The 16,749-nt window shown below is 36.6% G+C and overlaps 4 protein-coding genes across 6 annotated transcripts; all 4 read left to right on the top strand.

The window, feature by feature from the left end:
- The first annotated feature begins 1,680 nt into the window (after positions 1–1,680).
- On the top strand, positions 1,681–5,736 carry LOC116015271 (2-methoxy-6-polyprenyl-1,4-benzoquinol methylase, mitochondrial). 2 transcript variants are annotated; one of them, XM_031255302.1, is made up of 10 exons: positions 1,681–1,793; positions 1,906–1,949; positions 2,048–2,291; positions 2,466–2,592; positions 2,679–2,740; positions 3,367–3,525; positions 4,294–4,438; positions 4,630–4,701; positions 4,882–4,990; positions 5,406–5,736. In XM_031255302.1, exons 3-10 carry the CDS (start codon positions 2,183–2,185, stop codon positions 5,505–5,507), a joined length of 885 nt encoding a protein of 294 aa, XP_031111162.1. In that variant the 5' UTR covers positions 1,681–1,793; positions 1,906–1,949; positions 2,048–2,182; the 3' UTR covers positions 5,508–5,736. The 2 variants fall into 2 exon arrangements, with proteins under 2 accessions (XP_031111162.1, XP_031111163.1); XM_031255303.1 differs by lacking the exon at positions 1,681–1,793 and having other exon boundaries at positions 2,096–2,291.
- A 415-nt stretch (positions 5,737–6,151) lies between these two features.
- LOC116015529 (tRNA (guanine-N(7)-)-methyltransferase) lies at positions 6,152–9,575 on the top strand. The gene is made up of 8 exons (XM_031255629.1): positions 6,152–6,510; positions 7,317–7,373; positions 7,545–7,620; positions 8,133–8,212; positions 8,324–8,373; positions 8,451–8,535; positions 8,619–8,717; positions 9,045–9,575. Exons 1-8 carry the CDS (start codon positions 6,232–6,234, stop codon positions 9,270–9,272), a joined length of 954 nt encoding a protein of 317 aa, XP_031111489.1. The 5' UTR covers positions 6,152–6,231; the 3' UTR covers positions 9,273–9,575.
- An 828-nt stretch (positions 9,576–10,403) lies between these two features.
- On the top strand, positions 10,404–12,291 carry LOC116014679 (glycine-rich protein A3-like). 2 transcript variants are annotated; one of them, XM_031254620.1, is made up of 3 exons: positions 10,404–10,479; positions 10,856–11,243; positions 11,854–12,291. In XM_031254620.1, exons 2-3 carry the CDS (start codon positions 10,889–10,891, stop codon positions 12,060–12,062), a joined length of 564 nt encoding a protein of 187 aa, XP_031110480.1. In that variant the 5' UTR covers positions 10,404–10,479; positions 10,856–10,888; the 3' UTR covers positions 12,063–12,291. The 2 variants fall into 2 exon arrangements, with proteins under 2 accessions (XP_031110480.1, XP_031110479.1); XM_031254619.1 differs by having other exon boundaries at positions 11,842–12,291.
- Positions 12,292–14,383: 2,092 nt separating this feature from the next.
- LOC116014724 (glycine-rich protein A3-like) lies at positions 14,384–16,165 on the top strand. Its single transcript, XM_031254670.1, has 3 exons — positions 14,384–14,472; positions 14,840–15,230; positions 15,780–16,165. The coding sequence occupies exons 2-3, from the start codon at positions 14,873–14,875 to the stop codon at positions 15,983–15,985; spliced, it is 564 nt and encodes a 187-aa protein (XP_031110530.1). The 5' UTR covers positions 14,384–14,472; positions 14,840–14,872; the 3' UTR covers positions 15,986–16,165.
- The last annotated feature ends 584 nt before the right edge of the window (positions 16,166–16,749 follow it).

The raw sequence follows: 16,749 nt of genomic DNA, 5'->3' as shown, positions 1-16,749 counted from the left end.
AATGGTGTATATGATTCTTACCCGAAACAACAAAAACAATATAAAAATTTTCACCTTTCTTATTTGTTTATACCCATTTTCCATTTTCCCCTCGATTTTCAATATTCTTGTATTTTTTAAAAAACATAATATCATTGTATATTTTTACATATATAAGTTTACTCCTTTAGAGCATCCACATCAATTGAATTTTTAGGTGCTAAGGCTATCCTTAACCCATTAATTTTCTATCACTTTCTAAAATGAGTCTCACTTTCACATCATCAAATTTACAAATTCTATACTATTTATTTTACATCCCTGCAAATCACTTTTACTTTTTAAAATGGTCCACTTTAATTTTATATTATATATATATATAAAAAAAAGAACTTTAATTTTTTTTTTAAAACAAAAAGTTGTACGGTAGCTTTTGCTACCAAAAGGCAGCAAAAGCGACCTGTTAAAGTATAAAGGCTGCTAAATGACAGCCTATTATGTGTTTAGCAAGCTTGCTAAACACATAGGATAATATTTTTTTTTTTTTTTTAAAGTGAAGAAATTCATGTGGCATGCCAAATTAGCTTGCAAGAGGGTATAATTTATAGGTTGAGGACAACCTAACAATAAGATAGGGTACCCCCAAAAAAAAAAAAATCTTTTTTATGTTCTTAACTAGGGTGACATAACATATTATATTAGTTTGCAATATTCATAAAATTTGTTAATGTGATTTTCTCTTATTTTCCAACGATTGATTATCCTAATTTGACGGATCATATTAGTTTGCAGTTCTCACGAAAAGCTTAATTCTCATGTAAACATAAATCTATGTATGCGTTTGTTGTGCAAACGACTTTAAAAAATGGAAGCAAATGATGTATGTGTGTGTGTGTTTTTTTCATTCCAAGAAACAAAAGTGAAATTTTATAAGCAAATGACTTTCTTTTTTTTTTTTTTTTTTTTTGAATCACATTTCAATGCATATAACTAGTAAAACAAACATGGTAATTGAATTTGAATATGCTAATGAGATTCAAAATCCAACCAAACGCCCCCATGGTGTTGTCCTTCCTCTTGGCATGGCCAAATAAAAAAAGAAGTTTGTATATCCATGTAAAATTGAAATGCACTTAAATATAATATGAATATCTTTATATTGAATGTCATTTCAATAATTTATTGACAGACAAAAAATAATCCTTCCACAATAATAATATGATTAAATAGGAATGTTTTTTTTTTGAATACTACTGAGTTCATAGCTACTTTCTAAGTACAAACCGGGACACCGGGTGCCACTAGACCACAAGGTCTTTGGCAAATATGAATGTTTTAGTAACAAAAAGACTAAAAATATATTATCACATATAAACTTATGATAAAAATTAATTTAACTCGATTTAAAAATGTTAATAATACGAAATATAAAACTATAAAACTTTTACCTCTTACAAAAAGAGTAAAGTATTAATTAAAATAAAGTTATAATACTTGTACAATTTTGAATTTGTGGCTGATATGCCCCATTTGAAATAGTTGTTGACACAATTCATTCTTCCAACCACTATTCTAGTTCAAATTATTACAAGAGGCATAAATGTTAAATTTCTGCCAATTCCTTACTTCTCCATCCCGGAATCTATATCATGTCAAATTTTAGCAACTAAGAAGATACTTTTTAAGCTAAGGATCTTGTAGTCCAGTGGTATCAAACCCTTCCATTTATACTGGAGGTGGTGGGTTCGAGCTTCAGTGGAGTTGAGAGTGACTCTCAACCTTCAATAGGTTGAGTTGTATTAAAAAAAAAGAAGGTACTTTTAATTAGTGTTCTTTCATTATATTTATATTTATGATTAACGAATTTGTTAATTCACTCTTTGCCCTAAAACTTTACTCCTTTTGTTAATCCACTCTTTTAATTAGGGCTGCATGTTCACAAGCTAATTCATCGATTTAGATATATTCAGGTAAGATTTACAAATTATTACATATAAAATGATAGTTATTCTGTACACATTAACGTGTAATGATTTCGGATTTCCCACATAACCTGCTCATTCATCAGACTAGGGAAGTATTTCTTGGCATTCAAGGTAGGACTGAGTCATTCAAGGTAGGACTGAGTGTGAAGGTGCCCAAATCGATTGGGGTTAGGGTTTAGAAATTTTCTTCCATCTGAACAATCACACAAGGTTCAACTATGGCTACGGCGTTGAGGTCAATAGCTCGCGGTGTCAGGAGCAAAAACAGCTTGTTCTCATCAATGTACACTCCGGTGTCTACTTTGCATTCTCATGCCACCAGTTTCGGTCAGTATCCATCAATTTGATTCTAATTTGTTCTTAATAATTACATCTAAACCTAAAAGTTTACGCATTTCTTCCAATTCCACAATACCGATAAAGGAATCATCGTTGGTTCCTGCAATTATTCCTCCTGCGCATGTATGAAGAGTGTTTACTTTGAAGGTTTTGAGGTTTCAGGGTTTAAGGAGGTACCGGAAGAAGAAAAGAGCAAATTGGTTGGAAATGTATTTTCCAGTGTTGCTTCTAACTATGATCTCATGAATGATTTGATGAGTGGAGGACTACATAGGCTATGGAAGGACCAGTTAGGTCACCGATTTCTCATTCTCATGAATCATATTATGGAACTTTGAGTGTGCCGAGATTGATTTTTTAGGTCATTCCTTTCAGATTGATATCCAAATTGAATCCTTTTCCTGGAATGAAGCATCTTGATGTGGCTGGTGGGACAGGTGAGCATTTCTTAACAGTTTTAGCTTGGGGATTCTAGGTTGAAGAAGATTGCATTTTCCATTGCATATTTTGAAACAGTAATTTTGTTAGCTAATATATCAACCTAAGTGTGAGGTTTTAACTTTGTTATCATCAATCTTTGTGATGTGAGGCCTCCTTGAACATAGATGCATTAATACAAAAGATAATCTCCTCATGGATTATATGCTCGGAACCTTGTTCGTTGAAATTAAGGAAATAGGCTAAATCACATAACAATAGTCTCAGCCTATTTGTACTCTCTGTGTTTGATGTCTTTTATACATTATACCTGAGTGAATCATTAGATACCTGTAAGTTCAGTGTTTTGTCAAAATGAACTTTTAATAAAGATGCTCAATAGCTGACTGAAAATCAATGCTAAATTTTTAACTAAGTAGCTGGTATTAGGCTGAGATATTAGCATTATCTAGGTAGCAATGTTCCAAAATGAGCAGTATATAAGTAGTCCTACTGATGTGTCTGTAATTTCACAATCTTGATTTGAACAGTAAAAAAATTGCAAGCCATGGTCTTATGGTCTATCATTGTTGGGATGATCTACACTTAATTAAAGCTTGAGATTTAAACTTCTGTAGTTTTACAGGGGATGTTGCATTCAGGATTCTGGAAACTATCAAAAGTGTAAAACGCAGAGCCTTACAAGATATCCTTGATGATAATGTGATTGAGGAAACCCAAATTTATGTATGTGACATCAATCCAAACATGTTAAATGTTGGTAAGAAGCGGGCTCAGGAAAGAGGTAAAGTATGTTCTTTGCTGGTGATTAAAGAGAATGCTCTTAGGGTGTGTTTGGAAACCCGGAAGGAAATCATTTTCCGAGTTTGTGGTGTTTGGGAAGGAAGAGGAAAATGCAGTCAATGGAAAATAAGCCAAAGTCAATGGAAAATATGCCCTTTTCTAAGGAAAATGACTTCCCCTTTTTTTGGGGGGGAAGTCATTTTCCGGAACTGCATCTGCCTCTTGCGTCCGCTATTTTTCCTATTTCTGAGCAGTGCGGCGGCTTCTTTTCCGACTGAATGTCCGTGGTTGTCCGTCGAAACCAGTCCGACGGACTTACTGGTTGAAACCAGTCGGTCGGACTGGTTTGCGAAACCAGTTCGACATTGGTTTGTCGGACTGGTTTCGCGACTGGTTTCCGAACACCAGTCGGTCGGACTGGTTTGCGAAACCAGTGTCCGGCTGGACATTGGTTTCGCAAACCAGTTTGGTTTTAATTTTTATTTTATTTTATTTTTTTTTCTTTTTCATTTGGATTTCTTTTCATTTTCTTGTTCATTTTCTGGAAAATGAACCAAACACACAAAGATGATTTTCTGTTCAATAGCCAAACACAAGAAAGGAAAATGTTTTCCGGAAAATGACTCATTTTCCAGAAATCATTTTCCTGCTTTCCAAACACACCCTTAGTCTCTTACTCTTAAAGTAATAAGCACATTTTTGTGATGGTATATATCTTGTTTGGTTAACCATGTCTCTTAAAGCGATAATTTTGTTTTAAAACTTACAGGTTTTGGAGAGGACAAATCCCTCATTTGGGTGGAGGGAGATGCCGAAGCCTTGAAATTTGAAAACAGTTCCATGGATGGTTACACAATTGCCTTTGGGATTAGGAATGTCACACATATAGAAAAGGTTCTTGCTGAAGCTTATAGGTAATACTGAAGCACTTCCAACAATAAAAAAGAGGAAATCCTTTTTGGGCATGTGTTATGGAATTAGACCTGTTTTGCACAACTTATTTACTGAATCTGCTGTTATCTGCGTTTACCTTTAGTTGTTCCAGTCAGAAGTTTTCTACCTAGTGCTCATAATGGTATTGTGATGACTCTGGTTTGTTTGTTAGGGTGCTCAAGCCGGGAGGAAGATTCCTTTGCCTTGAACTGAGCCATGTTGATGCCCCAATCTTTAAAGATCTGTAAGTATTTTGACTTAAACTACGTGGTAGTGCACTATTTGGTATCCCTTGCAATTATTATGAAGTGCCTTTTAAATGATTTACCTTTTTGTATACTTTCTACCTTGGAATTGGTTTTCTTGCCATTTTTTACTTTATGCCATCCTTGATTCTTTTTAATTCTTTTTAAATCTCCTTTAGGTATGATTTATATTCATTCTCAGTCATCCCAGCAGTCGGTGAGATGGTGACCGGTGATCGTGACTCTTATCAGTACTTGGTTGAGAGTATTCGCCGTTTCCCTCCACAGGTAGTCTCTGGATTTTTTATAGTAGGGGATTTAATGCTACTATAATGACAATTGCTATGTTCATGTGGCATGCTGGCAATGTCCAGCTGCTCACTGAAACAAAATTTGAGAACTTTTTTAACCTACGAGTCCTTGCTTTCTGCTGCCTGCATGTAGAGATGCTTTCAATCTTTCACCGTTCCAGAATCATTCTGTATATAATTATGACACGTAATTACTCTCGACTACTGCCATGAGGTCATCACAAAATCATGCTGCTGTTGCACATTAGAATGTTCATGATGACTTGAACATAATATTAGATGAGTCAGAAACTAGTTCTAACAGCATTTTCTAAAATCCATTTTCTGAATATGGTAGTAAGCTAATGATCTCCTTCTTTTTTTTCTTTTTTTTTTTTTTTTTTTTTTTGCAGGAGAAGTTCGCTGCAATGATTGCAGAAGCTGGGTTCCAAAATGTAGGATATGAGAATCTTGTAGGAGGAGTTGTTGCAATCCATTCTGGGTTCAAGTTTTGAAATAACTTTAGAGACCCTTCAAGTCATTGCTGGCTTTTTCAAAATCTTATACTAGAAGATTAGTCATAGAAAATCAAGTTTTAGGGTTCCAAGTTATGGTAGGTTTGTGATGATACTCCAAGAAGTGCAACTCTCCATTATGAAACTTGTGATGGGAAAAACATTCTCCAAAATTTGATTATTACATGAGTAAATAAGAGTGTAATACATTCATTCTTTTGCACCTCAATCCTACTCCCACTTAGTTGTGACTCTATTCATTTTTTTTGGGTGGTGTGAAAAACCTACGATCACTATCTAAAGGTGTGTACTGAGTAAATCTTATCTTGTGACCTTAACTGGCAAATGATCACAACAAAGTCTTATTTTTGATGGATTTCAAGTATCTTACTCCCTTGAGATCACAACAAAGTCTTATTTTTGATGGATTTCAAGTATCTTACTCCCTTGAGAGTGATTCTAAGACACCCTCTTAGAGATAATGATTTCCTTGAGAGTGATTCTAAGACACCCTCTTAGAGATAATGATTTATTAATTTTCTTGATTTGAACTAATTAATATAAACAATTAGAATTGATTTATTTTACGAACTAAAAGTGCTTGACCCTCAATAGTGACTATAAGGTTTTTCTGTCACAAAAAAAGAATGGGTCATTTCTTCCTTTCTTGAATTTAAGAAAGAGGCCGAAGGGAAAGAGCTTTGTTTGAATTACTATCTAGAAAATGGCTGTATCTATGATGTACTCAATCGTGCCAAGGAGGGTTCTTTCCACTGTTTACACCGGCGAATTCACTATCCACTCTTTGGGAAAACTACCCTCACTAACAATTTCACCCCATCCGCGCCCCTGCTCTCGATGTTATTGCCGGAGTTTCGCCGCGACTGCTTCGCCGGCCGGCGTTTCATCTTGTGTAGCCGAGAGAGAGAGGCAGGTTATCAGCAGCACGGAGCTCGTGGCCATGGAGTACGCCGAACTCAATCTCACTGATAAGTTCTGCGAGGTAAAATAGTACTCGAAAACAAAGGAACAGGAGAAAAGAAAAGAGTTGCTCTTTGTTTCTACACACTGCTTCTATGGTGTTTGGATGAACGAAGCTTATACGCATTCGCTGCATTTTGTGCTTTCTATGCTTTAGGTGTGATAGCTACTAACAGCAAGCTGAAATTAATCAATTTTCTTGAATGTGTGTACATTTACATGCTGAATTTGGAAATTAACTCAATTTGTGATTGAAACTGAGATGAGATTTTCTCTCTTGCAAATTCTGAGGAAAGCTCTTTGCAGCAGAGGATAGTCATTCTTAGTTAATGGGGAAAAGAAACTATAGTAATTAGTAATGAGGATAGTCCTTTTTTTTTTTTTTTTTTTTGGAGTGGCAATGAAACCCACAGCCACTACCCGAGATTGTGTAATGATTAAATCCCGTCTTATGATCCTAGCGACAAATGACCACTAGAAGGTAAACTAGACTATAGGTTAACTAGCTCAAACCAAGAAGGTCAGGCCAATAAGCCGCTCCTGTTGGGAGTCGAACTTGTAATCTTATGGTTATCAAGTCAACATCAGCCTAACCAACTTGGTTGAGTTGCCCTCGTTGCGCCCTAGACTTGAATACATAGCCTGTTAGCCCTGTAATTCCTTACATTAGCATTATGCTTCTTGTTGATGCTAAGTTAGTGACATGATTTGGAAGACTACTCTGCTGACTATCATGACATGATTTGGAAGATTACTCTGCTGACTATCATAGTATCATGAGTTATTTGGCTAAATAAGTGGGTTTATCGCTAATATGTGGTGTTGCAGGAATTGGGGCGCCTCAGAATAAGGCAGCATGTTAATCCTCTGCGCTCTTCGCTCTTGGTAACCTCACTTTGCTTCTAATATTTTCTTTTTCTGTAAACATTTTGGTTTAGGAAAATTGCATATTTTCTGATTTGAGTTTAAATGGTTTTCCGTGATTACTCTAATGCTATATAACTTCTTCACTCAATTTGTTTTTTCTTTTTCCGAAATGCATTTTACTATAAGAAGGTTCCTGCAGAAGTGCCAAACTGGAATGAGGTATATAAGGACACATCGCTGCCACTGATGGTGGATATAGGAAGTGGTAAGGAGTATAATTTAGCCTGAATTCACTCTAAATGTTGTTAGAATCCAGCTGCTTCGATCTGTCTCAAGATACCAATGCTGTGCTCTAAGGATTATGTGGTCGTCTGGATGCTACTGTAGTTTTATAAATTAGTTAAATTATGGATCCTTTTTCGTGGGTACAATTGATGTGGGATTCAAACCTAGGTTTACTGCCTGGAAAGGGTTGCAACTTATCACCCTAAACCCCGGATCTTGTTTATCGTTGCATATAATTATTTGTTCGACAGACATGCATACATCTCCCGGATCACGATCACCCATCTCTAAGGATTGCCTATACCAAAGAAGAGAACTTTTTCTTCCATAAAATGTCCCTTCTATCATTTCCGTTTCTTCCTTTTTTTCTTCCTCACCCAAACCTTTGTTTCCTACAGTCGCAATCATATTCCTGTTTATCTCATTGTTATTGAAAATCTTGTCGTACATATGGTTTTTTAGGGTCTAGGGTCTAACCACGAATGTGTGCAGGTAGCGGCAGATTTCTTATGTACCTTGCTAAAAGAGATCCTGAATCCAAAAACTATCTGGGACTGGAAATTCGTCCGAAAGTAAGGGAAATACAACTTTCTCTTTTCACATATTTTTGGTTTAGTGGTTGCATATTACTCGGTTATTTTAATGAATTAAAAATCTGATATTTTAATGCTTGTCTTCTGCAGTTGGTTACACGTGCTATGTATTGGGTAAACGAGCTGGGTCTGAGAAATATGTAAGGATTTTTAAAAGTTTATTTTCAACTACTTGAGAAAATTTACGGCGTTATAGTTAATTATATTTAATATGCAGACACTTCCTGTTTGCAAATGCGACGATTTCCTTTGAGAGAATTGTATCTACATACCCTGGACCCTTGGTGTTAGTTTCTATCTTGGTAAGTGTACTGTTTTTGCCGAAAGAGTAAAGGCTTGAAATACTTTTGGTTAAAACTTAGTAGCTAGGTGCTCGTGTCTGCAGTGCCCTGATCCTCATTTCAAGAAAAAGCATCATAAGAGAAGAGTTGTGCAAAAGCCATTGGTTCAATCCATAGTTGATCGTTTAGCGCGAGGTGGACAGGTAAACGCTGAATTTTGGCTTCATAGTGTACATTGATTAGTGAAGAAACCACTTAGCGTAGTTATGTTCTTTTATCCATTAAACATCGTCTTTTGAGGGCTCATCCTTCTATTACAGCCCCTTAAGGTAGTTTTGTTCCTTTACCCATTATTTTTTGGGCTCATCCTTCTATTACCTGATGGCGTTTAACTTTCATGCATACTTCGTTTCTATTAATTACAAGAAGATGGCTTCTCCTATTCCATTGTTCCTCAAGCTTCTATCTTTTTGTGATTAAATTAAATCATTTTATTTTCCTGTTTGCACCTCGTAAATTTTGGTGGGCAGGTCTTCATACAATCTGACGTGCTTGAGGTGGCTCTCGACATGAGAGATTACTTTGACACTATGTCCAATGAGCTTATACACATCGACAACATAAACCCTAATGTTCTTTGCGACAGTAATGGATGGGTATTAAAGAACCCTATGGGGATAAGAACTGAAAGGGAGATCCACGCAGAGTTTGAAGGCTCCAGCATTTACAGAAGGGTATACGAAAAAGTTCAACGTTAATTTTGCAACGGGAGCATGTAGGGATCTTGGTTCGATCTGCAGTATCGCAATCCTACACGTGATTCTGGGAATCGCTTGGTTTCTCGTTTTGTGGCTGTTAGCACTCACACCGCACTTGATGGATGGCACTGTAACTTCTGATGTGAGTGATTTTGGGGTAATTTTACTGTTTGCCTGGAGAGTGAAGAGCATGTAAAGTTTGATCCTTGTGTGAGTTAGAGAAAAGTTGCAGCTTGTTAGTTGTTGCATGTATCAATGGATGATTTTGCAATCCATGAATGAAGGTCAATTTTGCTGTCGAGATGAATTTTTTTTTACTTGTATATGCTGCGGCTCTTTTTTTCCTTGTGATTATACTACTTTTTGTTCATGCACAACTGGAAAATCTTAAAAATCGAACTCAGAACTTTTAGATTTGAGAGTCATATTTCACTCACTCAAACACATTTTCTGGATTATAACTTTATATTTTAATCCTTATTATTGTTGTCTTGTAGACTTCAATTGTTATACCATGAACCAATGTTTATCTTGTATTGTGAACCTTAATACAAAAATTCTATATCTTAATTTAACATATTATGTAACTACAGTTAACATGTAAACAAATAACTTATAATTTGCTGACACATAATATAATAGCTACAAGTACAGAAACTGTCAATTGCAGGTACAAAATCTGTCAACTACAAATACAGAATCTGAAAGTTATTTTTGAATTAGGATCTACAATGCAAGATAGACGGTCTAATTTGCCTATAGACTTATAGTTGTATCAAAGTACATGTAATATTCATATGTATATATTATAATAATGCAACTTCTTGTGCTATGCTATGCAATACAATATAACTATTATTTCCTTAAACCTTGTACACATAATAAAGCGGACTAGATTACACGTAGCGGCAACGTAACTAACGTGTAAAAATAGGTGGTCGTAAAGCTAAGGCTAGCAGAATTCTATAACTGCATGCATGCGGGTGGTTTCTGTGGGACGTTTTCAACCATCAACCTTCAACCACCATCTAAATAATCTCTGGTAGTAAAACTTTCTCTCTCATCTCTCTATCTCTCTCCCTCAGCATATAAATATCTGCCATTGTTGATGGCATCTCTTCATCCCTGCCTTGATCTCCCTGCATCTTCGGTTCTAGATTACACTACCAAGGATTTTATCCTTTTCTTAAACTAGGAATCTATCTAGGTATAGTAGGCAACATTTTTAATCATTTTTTGTTTACTTTAATTTTCTCTTCTGTTTTGTTTTTGGATTCAATCTTTTTTTGAGTGATGAGAGAAACTCACAGTCACTTTGAGAGTGTACGAGTTTCTCGTTGTGACTTTAGTTGAGAAAAAACAACAACAGAATAAATCAATTTAAGTTGTCCATAGCTGACTGGTCATCAAATCAAGAAAGCTAATAAGCTGAATCTGTAACTGTGTTGTTACTAAAACAACAGCCTAACTTTGTGATTACTAAGACAACAACCTGATCAACTTGGCTGGTGGTCTTATATTCAATCCTTTTTTGTTTTGAATATTGCCTAACAGATATTATTGTGGTGTTTTATTTGTTGCAGTTTAGGGTGTGTAATCGCCGGAGCTGAATAAAAATGGGGATGGGAAGGCCAGAGTTCCAGGAAAGGGGGCTGCTTTCTAACATTGCCGGATTTGCCGCCGCCCATCACCTTCCGGGAGCCCACGGCGGAGCTCATCACCGTCCGCCGCCACTTGGATATCCTCATCATCCTCCTCCTGCTGCAGGGGCATACCCACCTGCCGGCGGATATCCTCATCCTCCTCCTCCTTCACCTGGATACACCCCGGAAGGCTATCCTCTTGCCGGTGCGCACCCTCCCCCTCCGGCTGGCTACCCGCCGCCGACGGCATATCCTCCGCCGAGTGGTGCATTTCCCCAACATGGCTATCCTCCGGCTGGCTATCCACCCCCATCATCTTCACATCAGGGTATATATGCATATCTTGCCTAATCTTTTGAATTTATCACTATTGGAAAATTTCGGTTGTATCTTGTATTGGTCATCCACAACTACTACTTAAAAGTATGCACTGATCAAATCTGAACTTGTTTAACTAAGATGCTAATCGATGCCAGGGCCTTTTGCACTAGGCAAGGTATACTCATGCATGCTTTTAGGGTTATACTTGGTATTGTCCACTAGCTTGATCTTATCCCTACATTACCTGGAACAATCCAAAAGTGTACATGATTACATTTATGTGAAGCTTAGTCATGTTAATCGACATGATCTTGTAACCCTAACTGCCTGTGCCTTTTGCACTAGGCAATGTATAATCATGCGTGCTTTTAGAGTTGTATTTGGCTGGTATTGTCCACTAGCTCTTGTCCTTACATTACCTGAAACAACCTAAGAGTGTGCATGCTTTTAGGATTGTACATGGTATTGTCTATTAGCTCGATCTTGACCTTACATTACCTGGAACAATCCGAAATTGTACATGATTACATTTATGCGAATTGAAACTCACTCATGTTAATTAACACAATAATTAATCTAAATTATCTATCTGTTATTGGTGTGAGAAATAATTGTAGGTGCAGCAGGGCAGGGATCTAATAAGTTTGGAACAATGTTAGCTGGAGGTGCTGCAGCTGCAGCTGCTGCAATTGGAGCTCACCATCTTGCACATGGTAGTCATCATCACCACCATATGCATGGTGGTTACTATGGGCACCATGGTAAATTCAAGCATGGAAAGTTTAAGCAAGGGAAGTATGGAAAGCCCTTCAAGCGCTGGAAGTAGAGATAACCATGCATATTTAATTTGCTCCTGGAGCTGAGATTGTTCTTTAGAGCACAATGAACATACATAGCATTTATGCAACATATATGTTCCTAGCTAGTACATACTGTGTATGCTTTTTTCATTATGTGTCATGTACATACATGTGATTTCTCAGCTCACATTAATGCACATCAGCTAATTAGTTCCTTCAATTTTTACATATATAATATCTGAATTACAAGTGATATATATAAATCGCGTGTGACATATGCACTATTGTGTAATTTTTTATTGCAATTACATCGCGTGTGACAATGATAATTTTATGATCACTACTTTAGTATTTTAAGACACAATTCTTAGCTAAAGAAACAATTTGGTGTAAATTCAAAATGGATTCGGCCTCGAAAGCGTTTTGGCAAGGCCGTTTTTTTTTTAATTTGTGGGACCCTGTGCTAGTAACTAAGTGAGTCCCTATCAAAGTATAAATAAACTGCGAATGGAAGAAAAATTGCAACGAAAAAAAATGTAAAAAACTTAATTTTGAGCCAATATAATCACAAATACATATATTAACTATTAGGTTAGACTAGGGACTATTAGGCCAGGCTAGACTAGGGGCCCCCAAAATTTTGGGAGGCGGTTTGCGGTTTGGTGTGATCAATTTTTCATAGGGATATTGAATAGATAGATTTTATGTAAAATAATAAAATGTAAAAAAGATAGGGAAAAAGGGACACTTTAGTCTCTAATATTACATAATATTTTTTTTGGGGGTACCTTCATTTTCACAAATTCCTCATGTCCTATATTGTTTGCCATAATCTTTTTTTTTTTTTTTTTTTTTTTTTTTTTGGTTGAGCCATAGGGTGATGAAAAGATTACCTTCATTTTTACAAATTCCTCATCTCCTTCATTTCTTGCCATAATCTTTCGAGTATGAAAGAAAATTTTAGTGAACTTCAATTAAAACTTGCTACTAGGCTAAGGGGTGAGATTCCCTTCACAGGTTATTCTTACATGGCCGAGTTGCTCCTCCATGACAGTTCCAATGACAAGGAGGGGTAATTCCTAATGAGATGAGAGCAACTTGACAATTCCATGGCATACTCCTCTAATGACAAGGAGGGATTTTTTCAACATGGCCGAGATGCTTTAGATGCCCTAAGACATATCTTAATGCCTGCATCTTGGATGTTAACATGCCATTTTGGCCTGGTTGCAAAACCATGTTTGGGTCCAAAGTCCCGCCCGCGATTTCCATTAAAAAGAAATGCCAAAACTCCGCGGCCCATATTTTTATATACTTTTCTCTTTGTTCGTTTTGCAATTTTCGGAAATGAAAATGCAATTCATATATTTGTATTCGATTTATGTATTAGTTAAGAGTTTTGCATCACATGGTGTATATCGTAGTTTTGTAATTTTTGAAAATGAAAACACCTGAATATTTTTTTTAGACCCAACTCCTCATATTCGGAATGTTAATTGCACAAATATTTCTTGTTCTCAAAGTTAATAAAACATATTATTAAATAAATTATAATTATAACAACAACAACAACAATTATTGTAATAAGAATAAGAATTTAATAATAATAATAATAATAATAATAATAATAATAATCAACGAAAAATGGTCTAAAAAATCGAATGGTGTGCGAGAAAGGTTGAATTATTAAAAGATTATGCCAAGAAACGGATTTCCACTTTGCATCAATTTTATGTCCAACTAAGCATGCAATGATGTTCTAAATGTGTGTTGTGTTTATAGTGATACACAATTCCGATTCGCGTTTGACATCACAGGAGATCTTCGGACTCCGACGAGGTAATCCGCGTGCGAGAAATGCAAGTCCCACATGCGTATGGAACCGACCTGAAAAATGTCTCAAGACGCATTTGAGACATGCGTCTGATGTTAACAGTTCAAAAAAAACATTCAAACAAATATGGTCCACCCACGTTTGCTCTGGGACGCACAGGAGCTGGCCCAGGGAGAATCGTCACTTCTGGGGATTAAATTCGGGTTATCCCGAAACTCCCCCCACAAAGAGAGCTCACTTGCCACTTAAGCTACCCCACTAGGTTCGGACATGTGTTTCTTATGCTATACCCATATCTCAAACAAAATTTCCCCCCCTTTTTTTTTTTAATCATTTTTTAAAAATATTTCAATGATTGCAAAAAGTATGCCATTTCAGTCATTTACCCGGTCTTCAACCATCAACCTTCAACAACCACCGAAATAATCTCTGGTAGTAAAGCTTTCTCTCTCATCTTCTCTCTCCCTCTGCATATAAATATCTGCCATTGTCGATGGCATCTTTTCATCCTTGCCTTGATCGCCCTGCATCTTCGGTTCTAGATTACACTGCCAAGGATTTTATCCTTTTCTTAAATTAAACTAGGAATATAATCTATCTAGGTATAGTACATGCATGAACAGGCAAATTTTTGTTCACTTTTCTCTTTTATTTTGTTTTTGGATTGAATTTTTTTGGGTAATACGAAAACTTTGCAATCACTTCGAGAGTGTGTATGGGGTCTCTCGTTTTGTAATTTTAATTAGCAAAAAAAATCAATTTAAATTGTCCGATGTTGACAGATCTTATTCAAATTAAAAAGGCGAATAGGTCGAATGTGTAATCGTGTGATTACTAAATTTACAACCTGATTACCTTTTACATTCAACCCACCTTTTTTTTTTTTTTGTTTTCTTCAAATATGATGTTTGTCTTGAATATTGCCTAACTGATAATTAAGGATTATTGTGGTGTTTTAATTTGTTGCAGTTTTGGGTGTGTAATCGCCGGAGCTGAATAAAAATGGGGATGGGAAGGCCAGAGTTCCAGGAAAGGGGTCTGCTTTCTAACCTTGCCGGATTTGCCGCCGCCCATCACCTCCCGGGAGCCCACGGCGGAGCTCATCACCGTCCGCCGCCACTTGGATATCCTCATCATCCTCCTCCTCCTGCTGCAGGGGCATACCCACCTGCCGGCGGATATCCTCATCCTCCTCCTCCTTCACCTGGATACACCCCGGAAGGCTATCCTCTTGCCGGCGCACAACCTCCCCTTCCGGATGGCTACGCGTCGCCGGTGGCATATCCTCCGCCGAGTGGTGCATTTCCCCAACAAGGCTATCCTCCTGTTGGCTATCCACCCCCATCATCTTCACATCAGGGTATATATGCATATCTTGGCTAATATTTTGAATTTATCACTATTAGAAAATTTGGGTTATATCTGGTATTGGTCACACATTTTTTTAATCCACAACTACTATACACGGATTAAATCTGATTCGATCTTGTAACCCTAACTGTGTGTGCCTTTTGCACTAGGCAAGGTATAATCATGCATTATTCTTTTAGGGTTATTAGTACCTGATATTGTTCACTAGTTCGATCTTATCCCTACATTACCTGGAACAACCTAAAAGTGTACATGCTTTAAGGTTGTACCTCGTATTACCCGCTAACTCCTTGTCCACAACCCAAAAGGTACATGATTACATTTATCTGATTAGATCTTGTAACCCTAACTGCATGTGTCTTTTGCACTAGGCAATGATTTTGTCCCTACATTACCCGAAACAACTCAAAAGTGTACATGGTTACATTTATGCCAATTGAAACACACTCATGTTAAATTGTTAATCAACACAATAATTAATCTAGAGTATCGATCTGTTATTGGTGGGGACATGATGATTATTGAGAAATTATTGTAGGTGCAGGGCAAGGATCTAATAAGTTTGGAACAATGTTAGCGGGTGGTGCTGCAGCTGCAGCTGCTGCAATTGGAGCTCACCATCTTGCACATGGTAGTCATCATCACCACCATATGCATGGTGGTTACTATGGGCACCATGGTAAATTCAAGCATGGAAAGTTCAAGCAAGGGAAGTATGGAAAGCCCTTCAAGCGTTGGAAGTAGTCATAACCATGCATATTTGCTCCTGGAGCTGAGATTGTTCTTTAGAGCTGACATACATAGTATTTATGCAACATGTATGTTCCTAGTACATACTGTGTATACTTTCTTCATTATGTGTCATGTACATACATGTGATTTCTCAGCTCACATTAATGCACATCAGCTAATTAGTTCCTTCAATTTTCACATATATAATATCTGAATTACAAGTCATATATATACTAATGTATAACACCTATTAACTATATCAACACAGAACAACATACAACATAAAAATTTTATACAATAACTTTGATCTCTACAATTTGATTATGTTTTACAATATCACATAAAAGTATTTCTACACAAAAATATTTGTGTAAGCCTTGTCAGCGCGTTTACGGCCCATGTGGGTTGTCACGGACTTGACTTTCAACTACGGATTGGTTGAAATTGAAACCATGGGCTGTCACGACCTTGACTATGGGCTGTCACGACCTTGACTATCAACTACGGATTGGTTGAAATTGAAACCGTTTAGGTTGAATGCCATAGTGCTGATACCTAAAGCGTAAACCAGATACCTACTAAAGGCCAAGCAGCTAAGAAGTGTAACGAACGAGAGTTGTTCAAACTAGCATATTAGGAGATCAATTGACCAAAATAACCATGAGCAGCTACGATATTATAAGTTTCTTCTTCTTGACCGAATCTGTAACCTTCAAATTGACATTCCATGTGTATTTTTTAATACTAAAAAAATATTATAAACCCTTCCTTATAAT

The sequence above is a fragment of the Ipomoea triloba genome, chromosome 4 (assembly GCF_003576645.1).
Source record: "Ipomoea triloba cultivar NCNSP0323 chromosome 4, ASM357664v1".
Lineage (NCBI taxonomy): Eukaryota > Viridiplantae > Streptophyta > Magnoliopsida > Solanales > Convolvulaceae > Ipomoea > Ipomoea triloba.
Note: the sequence above shows the minus strand (reverse complement) of the source record. Positions and strands in the feature narration are given on the sequence as shown.

Coding starts and splice junctions, on each gene's coding strand:
- LOC116015529 (XM_031255629.1), top strand. CDS start 6,232: ATGGCTGTATCTATGATGTACTCAATCGTGCCAAGGAGGGTTCTTTCC. Junction 7,374..7,544: donor CTCTGCGCTCTTCGCTCTTG/GTAACCTCACTT, acceptor TACTATAAGAAG/GTTCCTGCAGAAGTGCCAAA. Junction 8,374..8,450: donor GAGCTGGGTCTGAGAAATAT/GTAAGGATTTTT, acceptor TTTAATATGCAG/ACACTTCCTGTTTGCAAATG.
- LOC116015271 (XM_031255302.1), top strand. CDS start 2,183: ATGGCTACGGCGTTGAGGTCAATAGCTCGCGGTGTCAGGAGCAAAAAC. Junction 2,292..2,465: donor TTCTCATGCCACCAGTTTCG/GTCAGTATCCAT, acceptor TTGAGGTTTCAG/GGTTTAAGGAGGTACCGGAA. Junction 3,526..4,293: donor GAAGCGGGCTCAGGAAAGAG/GTAAAGTATGTT, acceptor TAAAACTTACAG/GTTTTGGAGAGGACAAATCC.
- LOC116014724 (XM_031254670.1), top strand. CDS start 14,873: ATGGGGATGGGAAGGCCAGAGTTCCAGGAAAGGGGTCTGCTTTCTAAC. Junction 15,231..15,779: donor CCCATCATCTTCACATCAGG/GTATATATGCAT, acceptor AAATTATTGTAG/GTGCAGGGCAAGGATCTAAT.
- LOC116014679 (XM_031254619.1), top strand. CDS start 10,889: ATGGGGATGGGAAGGCCAGAGTTCCAGGAAAGGGGGCTGCTTTCTAAC. Junction 11,244..11,841: donor CCCATCATCTTCACATCAGG/GTATATATGCAT, acceptor TATTGGTGTGAG/AAATAATTGTAGGTGCAGCA.